Consider the following 14,284-nt stretch of genomic DNA (forward strand, 5'->3'; position numbering starts at 1 on the left):
AAAAATAGTATGTTTGTAGTCACTTCAACATATAACATCATACCTAGCCTATAAGCCTTTAGCTAATTTTGATTAAATTAGCTGAGCACGTTCAAAGTTTTTTTCTTTGATTTGGTATAACTGTAACTAAATTAGAATTTCAAGATATTAGTTTGAGAGCTAAAATATTGACAGCATATTATCATTTTATGGAAAACAATTGTTACTGACTTAACATTAATGATTTGCATGAACTCTGCTGTGATGGTTAAATTAGTTGTGTGGAAATACTGTGTCACAATTTAGTTGTAAAGAAACCTGACTTGGTCCAAACCTCAGTAGAAATTTGTCTTAGAAATATATTTTTAGAAAGAATTTTGATGCTCTGTTGCAACTACATGAGAAGTAGTCCAAATGACTTTTTAGATACCTCCTTTAAAATTTTGATTAAACCTTTCCAAAAGCACATAGGAGGAGATTCTGTTTTTCATTTCAGGAATTCTATAAATTATCCAGGGTGGTTCTGCTGAAATAATTGTTGTTTTATCTATAAAATATAACAACAGAAACAAATTTTAACATGTTATGAAAACTTACGTGTCATATTTTTTTAACTTTTATTTATTTTGAGAGAGAGAGAGAGTGCGCACAAGTGTGAGTGGGGGAGGGCCAGAGAGAGGAGAGAGAGAGAGAGAGAGAGAGAGAGAGAGAGAGAGAGAATCCCAAGCAGGCCCCACACTGTCAGTACAGAGTCTGATGTGGAGCTCAAACTCATGACCCATAAGATCATGATCTGAACCAAAGTTGGATGCTTAGCCGACTGAGCCACCCAAACACCCCTTACCTGTCAATTTTTCAATGGGAAATCTAGTTTGTTGAGTTGAATGGGAGTGAATATACCACCAAGTGTGGTTACAAAAGGATTTTTTATCTTAAGACTCTAATCCTAATTTATTAAGGATAGCTCATTTAATTATAGTTCTAAAACTAGTTAGAAATGCTTACATAAAACAATTCTAAAGAGTTTTTGAAACAGAATATAGGTGGGTAAATTTATTTTTTATATTTACCTTACATACTGAATTATATTCTAGGAAGTTAGAAATATAGAGAAGGATTACTGAAAAAGCCATTTTAAGTAGACTAAGCTTTGAAAGATACCATTTCTATCTTTATGGTTTATTATACAATTTGTGGAAAGTTAGTAGTTTTAAGGTTACTGCTTTGTAAACGACACCACATTTTGCCAATTTCAAGGAGGCAGATTTTTTGTTTATAAATAACAACACATAATTTAAAACTATTCTTGATTTTTTTTTCTTTTGGTGTTTATTTTGAGAGTGAGAGAGAGCATGAGCTGGGGAGGGGCAGAGAGAGAGAGAGGGAGAGAATCCCAAGCAGGCTCTGTGCTGTCAGTGGTGAGCCCAATGCGGTCCTGATTCCACAACCCCGGGATCATGGCCTGAGCTGAAATCAAGAGTCAAATGCTTAACCAACTGAACCATACAGGCACCCCCTATTCTTGATTTTAGTAGGAGAAAAATGGTACATTTTTGTGACTGAAACTGTATTATGAAGAACGTAGGATGTACCAGACTGTGGGCTGGGAATATGGGTTTGAACAAAACAGATACAATTTCTATGCTAAATTAGAGTTTAGAAAAGAAATTGTACATTAAACAAATATCAAAGTACTTAATTATAGGTTTATCAGAGTTATAATGTATAGAATACTGTGAAAATATATGTTAGGAGAATTTATCCTAATTGGGGCAGCCAGGGACATAGAAATCCTGCTCCTAAAGGGTGAGTATGAATTAAGTACACAAAAGTGGTTGTGAATATGGGGTGGCAAGTGGAAGGAGGACTTTGCATCAGGACAGGGATAGGATTGATATAACTAAAGCTATAAAGGATGGTGCAGATTGAATCTAGCAATGTATTACAGGCCATAAAATCTAGGTTTCAGTTAATTACACACAAACACACACATATACACAAGAGAGGCTCTTGTAGTCTGGATAAGAAATGATGATGGCTAGAACTCATGAGGGGGTGATGGAAAGAAGTTGTTATATTCCACAAGTATTTAGGAGGTAGAGTCTACCTTTGCTCTAAGTTAGTTTCTTTTTGTATTATTCCAATATTTTTTTTGCTATTTTTTGTCCTTTTTTTCTCTTTATTTTTGTAGGGCTTTACCTTTATTAATACTTTGCTACTATTTTAATAGAAGTTCTGAAGGGAAAGAATATAAACTCAAGTAGTTATTCTACCATATTTAACTGAACCCTACCCACACTGATTTGAAATGTCACCTTTAGCATATTAAATCCTGGTTAGCTCATCTCTTTCCTTTTTTTTTCTTTTCTTTCCTTTTTAATTTTTTAAAAGATTTTATTTCCTTCTTTTTACTTTATTTTTTAAAATTTAATTTTTTTAAAATTTACATCCAGGTTAATTACCATATAGTGCAACAGTGATTTCAGGAGTAGATTCCTTAATGCCCCTTACCCATTTAGCCCATCCTCCCTCCCACAACCCCTCCAGTAACCCTCTGTTCTCCATATTTAAGAGTCTTTTATGTTTTTATATTATTTTATAATGTTTTTATATTATTTTTGCTTCCCTTCCCTTATGTTCATCTGTTTTGTATCTTAAAGTCCTCGTATGAGTGAAGTCGTATGATACCTGTCTTTCTCTAATTTCGCTTAGCATAATACCCTCTAGTTCCATCCACGTAGTTGCAAATGGCAAGATTTCATTCTTTTTGATTGCTGAGTCATACTCTGTTGTACACACACACACACACACCACCTCTTCTTTATCTGTTCATCCATCAATGGACATTTGGGCTCTTTCCATCCTTTGGCTATTGTTGATAATGCTGCTATAAACATTGGGGTACATGTGTCCCTTCAGAACAGCACACCTGTATCCCTTGGATAAATACCTAGTAGTGCAATTGCTGGGTCGTAGGGTAATTCAATTTTTAATTTTATGAGGAACCTCCATACTGTTTTCCAGAGTGGCTGCAACCAGTTTACATTCCCAAGCTCATTTCTTTCAAGATTTGTCTGTTGCCATTGCTGTGTCAATACTGCACTATTTTAATTTATACTGTTTTTATACTTGATAATGCAGGTTACTCCTTTATATTTATGCTTTTATTTTCTAAAATTATTGGCTACTTTTACCCATTTTCTCTTTCAAATAAATTTTGGAATAATTTTATTAAAAAAATCCTGTTGGGATTTCTATTAGGATTTATTGATTTTTTTTAAAGAAAAATTTGGAGAGAATTGACAATTTTTATAGTACTAAATCTTCCTATCCCAGGATATGGTCTCTTCATTTATTTATTTTAAACATTCTTCATTGTATTTTATAGTTTTTCTCATACCTATATGGATGAAAATTTTTATTTTAGCATTTTTTACTATTTTTGCAAAATAGATTTTGTTGCTATTGTGAATGGGATCTCTTTTTTCCCTGCAATGATGTTTTCTAGTTGGTTATTACTATTAGGAAAGGTTTTTTTTTGTTTTTTTGTTTTTTTGTTTTTTTTTATTGCTCTTATGTCTAGTCACTTAGCAAAACTCCTTTAACTTAAAACTCCTGACTTAAATAATGTTTTAGCTGGTTCCTTGAGACTTTTCCAAGTAGATAGTTAACATCTGTAGTTTTTTAAAATGTAATGTCTTAATACCTTGGTTAAAACTTATAATATAGCTTTGAAAAGTACTGGCCTGAGTGGGCATTCTGGTCTTATCTTTGACTTTAATGGTAAAGCCTTTGCCATTTCTCCATTAAGTATGATAGTTCATATAGATTCTGGTATAAAATGACTTTCTTCTATTCTTATTATGGTAGCAGTTTTCCATCAGGATTAGGTTTTTAATTTTATTTGATGTGCTGTATTCAAAACATTGAGATGATAGGGTTTTCTTATACTGTGACAAATTACATCATATTTTTCTTAATGTTAAGTCATCTTTATATTACTAGGATAAAGTCTACTTGGCTATTGTTACTTTTCAAGACCTCGTTAGATTAAATTTGCTAGTACGTTGTTTAAGGTATTTGCATATATGCTCGTTAGTTTAATATATTTTTTTTTTTTGAGTTTTGAAATCTGCATTGAAGTTGGAATGCTTTCAGTCCTTTCTATACTTTCTTTTAAAAATGTGAAGTAGCTCTTTCTTGAAGGTTTGATAGAATTTATTCTTATATCTCTCCTGGCTGTGTCTTTTTAAGAAGGTAGATCTTTGAAAACCTTTTCAGTTTCTTCTATTATAATCTATTTCTATTTTTATCTTTTTCTCCTACACTTCTGTCGTTGACATTTTCCAGGAAAAACCTCTACTTGACTAGATTTTAAAATAAAGTTGTTTATTACATTCTCTTTTTAATCTTCTTTTTGCCTGCAGTTACTTTCTCATTGCATCCCTAGTGTTACTTATGTCTTTTCTTAATCAGACTAGCCAAACACTTATCTATTTTTATAGGTCTTTTGAAAGAGCCAGCTTATTGATCAAATTATGTTTTGTTTTTTATCGATTGCTGCTTTCCCTTTTATTAATTCCTTCTGTCTATTAATGAATTTCCCATCATCTTGTAAATTTTGGTCTTTGTGATCCACAGCAGTTTTTTTTTATGTTTTTCTTCTCATAAAGAAAATTTTTAGTGGGAGAATTTTTCAGTTTGATCTTCCTACACATTATAATTTCATCTTTTTTTCTTTCTTTTACTCTTTCTCCTCCCCACTTCCCACCCCAGTAATTCTGTTTCTTTGGCAGTTAATGTTTCTGTTTGTTGAATTCGGTGAGTCATATTCATGCTGCTAGCTTTCGTAAGTGTTTGATGATTCTTGATTTGTTCATTTTTGTAATGGGATGATCTGGATTAAATATACTTTTAAATAAGAATTCCATTTATATGTGTCATTGAATATATATGTCATATATGTCATAAATAAGAATTCCATTTATATATGTCATTGAATATATATATTCACATATATTTATATGTGAATATATATATTCAATATATTTTTCTCTTAAATAAGAATTCCATTTATATTTTTCATTGAATGTAGCTTCTGAATAAAGGGTCCATCCTATAGTGATTATGGAGGAGGAGTGGAACTTGTAGGAAACTTTTGAGTTTTGGGGTTTTCTTTTATCCCTGGAATCTCTGAGTAAAGGAGGACACTTTACTTCCCTGGCTCCCACTCAACTTTGCTAGGTCCCCACTATAGAGAGCTTCCTCTTTTATGTGTTAAGGTTTTACATACATTAGATTTGATAGGTTTAATTTATGTTTTAATATTTTATAGGGTTAATTTTCATTACTTTTTGTTACAATTTTCTCACAGTTCCTCATTTTTTTCATATGCTCTGAGGATAATTTTGTTAAAAAGAACAATGGCATTTTTTGAATAGGTCATGTTATTAGATAACTAATTTATAAAGTCAGACCAACAAATTGATTTAGAGGAAACCATTCCGTCACACCATCCCATAGCATCCCAATACATGAGGGAGAAAGGGATTATGCCAGGTCAGAACATTATTCATTTTATTCATGATAGTATGAAATGAAAGTGTCAGAGCAAATTCTTGCATGTCAGGGAAGTTGTGTTAACTGGAACACCAGGGTAGGTTGTTCCATATACACCTACTGCCTCACCAGTTTCTTCACCAGTTTCTGTCTGCCTACCCTACTAATCTACTCCAAGATGCCCAAAACCCAGATGGTTCTCATTCAGTCACGTAAAAAGGGGAATCCATGGAAGAGACCAAGTCCCTTCATCTCAACTCTCACCTTTGGGATTAGATAGCCTGGAACAAGGCAGACAAACTATGATCAAAACCAAGAAGGGGGCGGGGGGGGAAAGGAACAAGAAAAAAAGTGAGGACTTTTAAGGAAGCCTTGACAGGAATGTTAAAAATAACATCTGAATTCAACTCCAGAGAAAAGTGTTACCAAGGGAAAACAAAGTGTTAGTGGATGTTCTGAAACTGCCTATAAGAAAGGGTTGGGGAATGATCTCTAGGAGCTTGGGACTCAGTGAGGCTTTGGCTTCCAGTCTGAACCTGCCCGGCAAGCACACTGCAGTCTGTTTGGCTCAGTCTTCAATGAGAGTCCTTCAGCTCTATCAGAGTACTCCCCAGTGTGTTACATTGTCCTCAAAGTTCTGTAATTCAAGGAAGTGCTTGGCATGTTGACTCTTCTAACTGGAGAGGAGGTTTTTTACATGGTGGCTGTTGGGGAGACTTTAGTTAGGTCTCTAGCTGCTGACTGTTGGTGTTGCAGACAGCTCCCAATTTGTGCCTTGACTATGGTGGCCAGCTTGGTCAGGGTCTCCTGTTAGACCAAGTACTCTCTCAGTACTTGCTACAGACCCATATCCCATAGTGGGCCATCTAGCCATCCAGCAGGAACAGGGTACCAGTGAGGGCTTCAAGTACTCCATGAAAGGAGTACTACTGATTCAAAGTTCTAGCAGGTAGTGGGGGGAAGTTCTCACCCATAATGGAAGGGGGATACCAGCCTCAGCTTGAAACGGGATCTCATAGGCATGGATGGCATCCAGAGCTTTCATCCTGGTTAGATAGTTGTAACAATTCTGATTTCCTTGGGTTTCCATTGTACCAGCCTTGCATCATCATTCCCAAGGAGCTAGGGTTCATACTGCATATCATGAAGCCTGAATAGTGGAATATCGGGTAGGAGCATGGGTCCCAAAGGGACTTGAGGTCCTTTTCAAGATTTCCTTGTAAAGCACATGATTTGCTTTTTGCTAAAACTAACAATGTATACCTGGTTCCTGTAGACATTCACTAGCACAACATTGCCCCAGGACAACCAGTTACTGCCAAACACTGTGCCCTTCCCAACCTGTGGAGAACTGCATTGGTTTTTCCCACTTCCCTGCCTCATCAGCCCAGGTTTCCTGGAACTCCCTGGCCATTTCCTTATGGGGGGGGGGGGGGGGGGGAGGTGGGAAACAAGCCAGACCTGGCCTGAAAACATGTGGGAGGGTCTGTTGCATTTTGATTAGAACTCCATTAAATGTACAAATTAGTTTGGGAATGTTTGACAACTTTATAACATTCAGCTTATCAGTTTCTGCAATAAAAGGGAAGGGGGCAGCAGAGATTTTGACATGGATTGCATTAAGTCTGTAGATCAGTTTGCCAATTTAGCAACATTAAGACTTCCAATCCATGGAAATAAGGTATCTTTCTATTTATTTTAGTCTTCTTTAATTCTTTCAATGATGTTTTCTAGTTACAGTGTATAAATCTTGCATTTCCTTTGTTGCGTTTATTTGTAATTATTGTTTTAGTGCTCTTGTAAAAAGAATGTTTTCATAATGTCATTTTCAGATTATTCATTGTTAATATTTAGAAATACAATTGATTTTTGTATTTTTGGGTTGTATCCTGCAACCTTGCTGAACTCAATAATTTTTTGTGTGTATAGTTTAGGATTTTCTGTATACTAGGTATTATCATCTGCAACAATAGATAGTTTTACTTATTTCTTTCCAGTGTGGATGCCTTTTATTTCTCGCCTAAGTGCCCTGGCTGGAATCTCCACTATAATGTTGAATAGAAGTGGCAAGAGTAGACACACTTGCCTTGTTCCTGATCTTATGGGAAGGCATCCAGTCTTTCACCATTAAGTATCATGTTAGTTATAGATTCTTCATAGACACCTTTCATGAAGTTTGGAAATTTCCCTTCTGTTCCTGGTTTGTTGAATATTTTTATCATGAAAAGGGTTTGGATTTTGTCAAATGCTTTTTCTGTGCCTCTTGAGATACCATGTTTTTTTGTTTTTTGTTTTTTGTTTTTTTTTTGTTCTGTTAATACAGTGTATTACACTGATTGACTTTTATTTGTTGTTGAACCACTCTTGTATTCCTGGGATAAGTTGTACTTGGTCATGGTGTACAGTCCTTTTCATATGTGGCTAGATTTAGTTTGCCAGTATTATATGAAAGATTTGTGCATCTATATTTATAAAGGATATTGACTGTAATTTTCTTGTGATACTTTTTTGTGGATTTAGTATCAAGATCTTATAGAATAATTGGGAAGTATTCCCTCTTTTTTTTTTTTGAAGAGTTTGTGAAGTATTGTTTTAAATTCCTCTTTTTTTTTTTTTTTAATTTTTTTTTTCAACGTTTATTTATTTTTGGAACAGAGAGAGACAGAGCATGAACGGGGGAGGGGCAGAGAGAGAGGGAGACACAGGATCGGAAACAGGCTCCAGGCTCCGAGCCATCAGCCCAGAGCCTGATGCGGGGCTCGAACTCACGGACCGCGAGATCGTGACCTGGTTGAAGTCGGACGCTTAACCGACTGCGCCACCCAGGCGCCCTAAATTCCTCTTTAAAGTCTGATAGAATTTACCAGTGAAACCATCTAATTCTGGGCTTATGGAAAGTTTGTATTAGTAATTCCATCTCTTTACTTTTTTATAGATCTATTAAAATTTTGTATTTCTTCTTGAGTAAGTTTTAAATTAAAAAAATATATAAAGCAACTGCAAAGTGGTAAGTATGTATAAGGTAGTCTGATAAAGCCCAAATGGCATACAAAAAACTGTCCTCATGGGAATTCAACTTGAAACTTACAGCATTTAACAACTCATTTTATTAAAACATAACTTTTCAAAAGAGTCTTAATTGTTAATGTCTTTTTATTTAAATTGCGTATATAAAATATATCTTATTTTATAATTATATTTCATAATGGCTTGTAATTTAAGTTTTTTTGGTTTTGTTTTGTTTTTTGCTTTTATCTTAGCAGCAATGCAGCAAGTGTTGGATAACCTTACAGAGCTGCCCTCATCTACAGGAGCAGAAGAAATAGACCTTATTTTCCTCAAGGGGATTATGGAGAATCCTATTGTAAAATCACTTGCTAAGGTATAGTGGTTTATTCATAAGATTACTCAATTAGTTTTAAAATTGTCTTTTCAGAAGTCTTTTTAGATATTACTAATTTAGGACTTGGTTGATATACCTTTTGCTTGGCAAATAGTAACACTTATCACATAATGAAATCATGCACACAAAAATTAGACCACTTTTGCCTCGCCTGTGCAGACTTTTAATACAAGATAAAATGACTCTTAGTTTTAACCTAACACATTTAAAGTTTTAGGGAAATGGTAACAGAACCTGTGAAAAAGATCCTGGTACTATCTCCATTTCAACAATAGCAAGATACTGATTTTCTTCTTTTACATTAGAACATGTACCTGTTTTTCATTCTGGTTCTTGACTTCCTATATCTAGTACTTTTTGGAATCTTGTCTTTTCATGGGTAACCCTGATATTCTGAGTATTTTTTGTAATGAACTCTGTAGTTATGTCCTTCACTCATCCATAAATACACTTTTACAAGTATTTTTCGTCCAGTTTTATTTCATTTATACTATTTCCTGTATTAATTTTTATAAATATCACTAAAGCGTGGTGTATTAACTACTTCACAACCCAGCTCTCCCATTCTTTAGCATTCCCTCAAATGATTCTTGCTCTTGGGAACTCTGTGCCACATGTGCTGTCTGACCTGTCCTCCATGTAGTCATCTTGTCTCTCCCTTTGCCTCTTGCACTCCTACCTAGTATGTTGATTTCACCCCCTCCCATAATCATTTTTTAACCACAGTCTCTTTTATTCTTTTTTTTTTTTTATAATTTTTTGTTTAATGTTTGTTTTATCTTTGAGAGAGAGAGCACAAACAGGGGAGGGGCGGAGAGAGAGAAGGGTACAGAGAATTCAAAACAAGCTCCATGCTGACAGCAGAGGAGCCCCAGTGTGAGGCTCAAACTCTCACACCGTGAGATCATGACCTGAGCCGAAGTCGGATGCCTAAACGACTGAGCCACCCAGGTGCCATCTTTTTTTCTTCTAACTTGTATAAAATGATACTTTTACAAAATTTTCCATTTGTAAAAGTGAATTAATGATGCAGATCCTCATTGTATTCAGAACCTTACCCATTCTAAGATCCCATGATAGAAAGGCTTTGGCTTCTCAGTACAAACTAATCCATGTGTATATTACCCAACTGGAATTTAAATTTAGTAATTTTTTTTATAGTATACCAATCCCAACCTTTTATTCTAACGAAATAAGAGTTAATGAGTTATGGCTTCTCCAACTCTATAATGTTTACAAAGCAAAATTTCTAAATAGGAAAAGAATTTGTAAAGTTCGTACCTGGAATTAACTTAAAGGAAAATAAAAACTTTATCACATTGAGCTGTCTTTCAATAAATACAAATTAAGAGTGTATTTAACAACTTGGGAAGATATAACAGGACTTCAGAGGAAATCAAACATTGGTTTCTTATAATTACACAACGAGAGATAGATTCAGAAATGATCATTTCCGTTAGTATTTCAAACTTGCTTTTACAACTTTATGGATATTATTTAAAATTTAAAAAATACTTTCATAAACATTAATGCCTATAATATAAAATTGGTAGCAGTTAATAGCGTCTTCCTTAGTCTGTCTATATAAATTATTGATGAACCAATTAATTTATCCCTATTCTGTAAAACTAAATGGTCAATGCATTTGATTTCAGATTTAGCATTTTTGAAAAAAAATGACTCAAACATCTAAATACTTATTTTAATACTTTGGAGAATTATAGGAATATGAAAGAAAAATTTTATTTCTTGTATTTTTTATTACTAGAGAGTTCTAAAACATTAAAAAGTATTTTTCTTTTTAACTCATTTAAGACTATTAATATGTAGAAAAAGATGAGAGATTTTTGTTATGCAAGCAAATAGTTGTGCTTCAGACTGGAATTGCTTTTGAATTCATGTTATTTTCCCCTCTAAAGAGAAACCAGGAAAAAGAGAATCCTGTAAAACTAATAAACCATCACAAGTGCTTTCAAATTATTCCTTTTCATACAGGAACTTCTAAGCAGTCACACTATGGTGAATATCTTTCCTTCACTCCTCTTCTGGCAGACCAGGTGAGGTTACCTAGAGAAGATCTCTGGGGGAAGGGCACCTGTGAATGGAGAGGCTTATATCTGCTTTGATTTTCTTCTCATTGCCAAATTAGCTGGTCTCTGTCTGTTGATAAGACGACTTATCACAAAAATAAAAAATACAAAAAATAATTGTTGTAACCTCATTTTTCTGCTACATGGAAGCAGAGTAATAGCTCTCAGTGTAAATGAAATAATCTTTGAATAGTCTGTGCAATATCTGTGTGGCTTTCCTTATATTCTAATGAGGAACCTCAGAGAACTGCCAGCTGCATTTACCAGAAAGGTTAATGATCACATCACACAAGGTTACTGATGCTGTGGTCTAGCCTCCCTCTTTCTCAAGTCCCTCCCCCTCCCCCATCACTCCCTTTTATTTCCATAAGCAAATATTGTTGAAATAAACCATTCAAATGTGCTGTAACTTAGTGGAAGTCTACTAGTAGTGGAAGTTCCTAGGAGAGACTCTAGTAATTTTTGATTGCAATCTTTCTAAAGTTTATTAGATAATACTTTAATAGTAATAATAAAGGATATGATTACATACTTTTTTTTTTTTAAGTTTATTTATTTTGAGAGAGAGAAAGTGCAAGTGGGGAAGGGACAGAGAGAAGGAAAGACGGAATCCCAAGCAGACTCCAGGCTGTCAGCATAGAGCCTGATGCAGGGCTTAAACTCATGAACCATGAGATCAGGACCTCAGCCAAGATCAAGAGTTGGACACTTAACCGACTGAGCCATCCAGGTGCCCAGGATATGATTTACTTTAGAATTCAAGCTTCTTCTTATAAATACCAATTACCGTACCAGGTCAAGATAGACTAATAGCTTCAGGGTACATTGAAATATGTAGGGGCTACTTAGGCTATATTGACTAACTCACCCTTAGTTCTAATTGGTACTTTTAAAATAGTTTTTGACTCTTCCTTTGGTGTTAGTTGTCAGTTTTTATTACCAACATATCTATTATACCTGTGTCTCTGTTTAATTTATAGCTTTTGATCTGTAGATTTCGAAACTAGATAATAATATTATGTAAGACATCTTAAAATGTGTTTATAATTTACAGAGGTCTTTAAAATATATTGTTTTGAGGTCACCTGGGTGGCTCAGTTAAGCGTCTGACTTTGGCTCAGGTCATGATCTCACAGTTTGTGGGTTCGAGCCCCATGTTAGGCTCTATGTTGATAGCTCAGAGCCTGGAGCCTGATTTGGATTCTGTGTCTCCTTCTTTCTCTGCTCTTCCCCCATTTATGCTCTCGCTCACTGTCTCTCTCTCTCTCTGTCTCAAAAATAAACATTAAAAGAACAAAATACATTGTTTTGTCTTCACAGCAACTTAATGAATTGAAAATCATGATTCAAAGTACAAAAATTATTTGTCTAAGGTCACTGTCCTAGTAAGTGACAGAGATGAGGTGTAGACCAGGTTTTCTTTCTTTAAATTCTGTGCTCTTTCTACTACAGCATAGGTTTTTGTGTGCATGTGTATTCTTAAGAATTTCTGGTAAAAAAATATTTTTAATGTGGCTTTGGTGCCATTGATACTGGCCTTATGGAGGATCATCTTGATCACTATTTTCGATAAAGGAAATGGCTGGATGGCTTTGGAGCAGCTCAGGTACTAGTGTAATCTTATGATAAAAATGAAATTAAGAACAGAATAACCAATAGTATCCACCATTCAAGCAGTTTCTCAATAAATGGGAGCAATGATAACTTCGTATTCCTACAATGAAAGAAAAAAAATTCTAGGAGGAAGGGAAGACATCTACTTCCAAGAAAGAGATATTAAGTCACAGCCGGCCAATACTCCTGGTACAAGTAGAGGAAAAATGGTTAAGTTGCTGAAGAAACAGAGAGGCATATGTTGCTAGACACATGGAGAGACAGGAATACGTGACTAATAATCACGAGAAAAATAATGGAAGCAGTTCCATAGATGATGCTTTTATTAGAGTTTATAAACAAATATTTTTAAATAATTAATATCTTTTTAATAGAAGAAAAGAGAAAGTGAAGACATTTAAAATATAACTAGAAAATTAGACTAAAAAGCAATCAAAAGGTCATTTGTTCTTTTATTTTTTTTAATTTACTTTTTACTTTTTTAATGTTTATTTTTGAGAGAGAGAGACAGACACAGAGACAGAGTGTGAGCAGGGGAAGGGCAGAGAGGGAGACACAGAATCTGAAGCAGGCTCTAGGCTCTGAGCTATCAGCACAGAGCCCAACTTAGGCCTCGAAGCCACAAATCACGAGAACATGACCTGAGCCAACGTCAGACACTTAACCGCCTGAGCCACCCAGGCGCCCTTGTTCTGTCTTTTAGATTCCACATATAAATGAAATCATTTGGCATTTGTCTTTGATTTATTTAAACTTAGGGGCGCCTGGGTGGTGCAGTCGGTTAAGCGTCCGACTTCAGCCAGGTCACGATCTCGCGGTCCGTGAGTTCGAGCCCCGCGTCAGGCTCTGGGCGGATGGCTCGGAGCCTGGAACCTGTTTCCGATTCTGTGTCTCCCTCTCTCTCTGCCCCTCCCCCGTTCATGCTCTGTCTCTCTCTGTCCCAAAAATAAATAAAAACGTTGAAAAAAAAATTAAAAAAATAAATAAACTTAGCATAATACCCTTTAGGTCCATCCATATTTTGCAGATGGCAAGATCTCATTCTTTTTTATGGCTGAGTAGTTTTCCATTGTTGTATGGATATCAATGTGTGTATATATATATACACATATATACATATATACACACACACTATGTAATCTTTTAAAAAATTTTTTTCTTTTGAGGGGTGCCTGTGTGGCTCAGTTAAGTGTCCAACTTCTGCTAGGGTCACGATCTCACTGTTGGTGAGTTTGAGCCCTGCGTCAGGCTCTGTGCATACTGACAGCTCAAAGCCTGGTGCCCACTTCAGATTCTGTATCTCACCCTCTCTCTGCCTCTCCCCTCTGTGTGTCTCTCTCAAAAATAAACATTAAAAAAAATTTTTTTTTTCCTTTTAAAATAGGGTTGACACAGTGTTATTTTAGTTTCAGGTGTACACCATAGTGATTTGACAAGTCTATACATTATGCTTTGCTCACCACCAGTGCAGCTACCGTCTGTCACCATACAACACTATTACAATACCATTGACTGCTTTCCTATGTTGTACCTTTTGTTCACGTGACTTATGCATTCCATAACTGGAAGTCTGTTATCTCCCACTCCCTTTCACATATTTTGCCCATCCTTCCACCTACTTCCCCTCTGGCAGTCATCA

General features: G+C 35.2%; 1 protein-coding gene across 6 annotated transcripts in view; it reads left to right on the forward strand.

Moving 5' to 3' along the window:
* The window catches only part of PALS2 (protein associated with LIN7 2, MAGUK p55 family member), a 111,411-nt gene that overhangs the window by 37,912 nt on the left and 59,215 nt on the right, over positions 1 to 14,284 (forward strand). For 5 of the 6 annotated variants that reach the window (XM_047849707.1, XM_047849706.1, XM_047849708.1 and 2 more), the window contains one exon: positions 8,802 to 8,920. In XM_047849707.1, coding sequence (XP_047705663.1) covers positions 8,804 to 8,920 — 117 coding nt within the window. In that variant the 5' untranslated portion in view covers positions 8,802 to 8,803. Of the gene's footprint in view, positions 1 to 8,798; positions 8,921 to 14,284 lie in introns of all 6 variants that reach the window. The other variant, XM_047849702.1, reaches the window with a different exon arrangement.

Source organism: Prionailurus viverrinus, chromosome A2 (assembly GCF_022837055.1).
Source record: "Prionailurus viverrinus isolate Anna chromosome A2, UM_Priviv_1.0, whole genome shotgun sequence".
NCBI classification, from domain to species: Eukaryota; Metazoa; Chordata; class Mammalia; order Carnivora; family Felidae; genus Prionailurus; species Prionailurus viverrinus.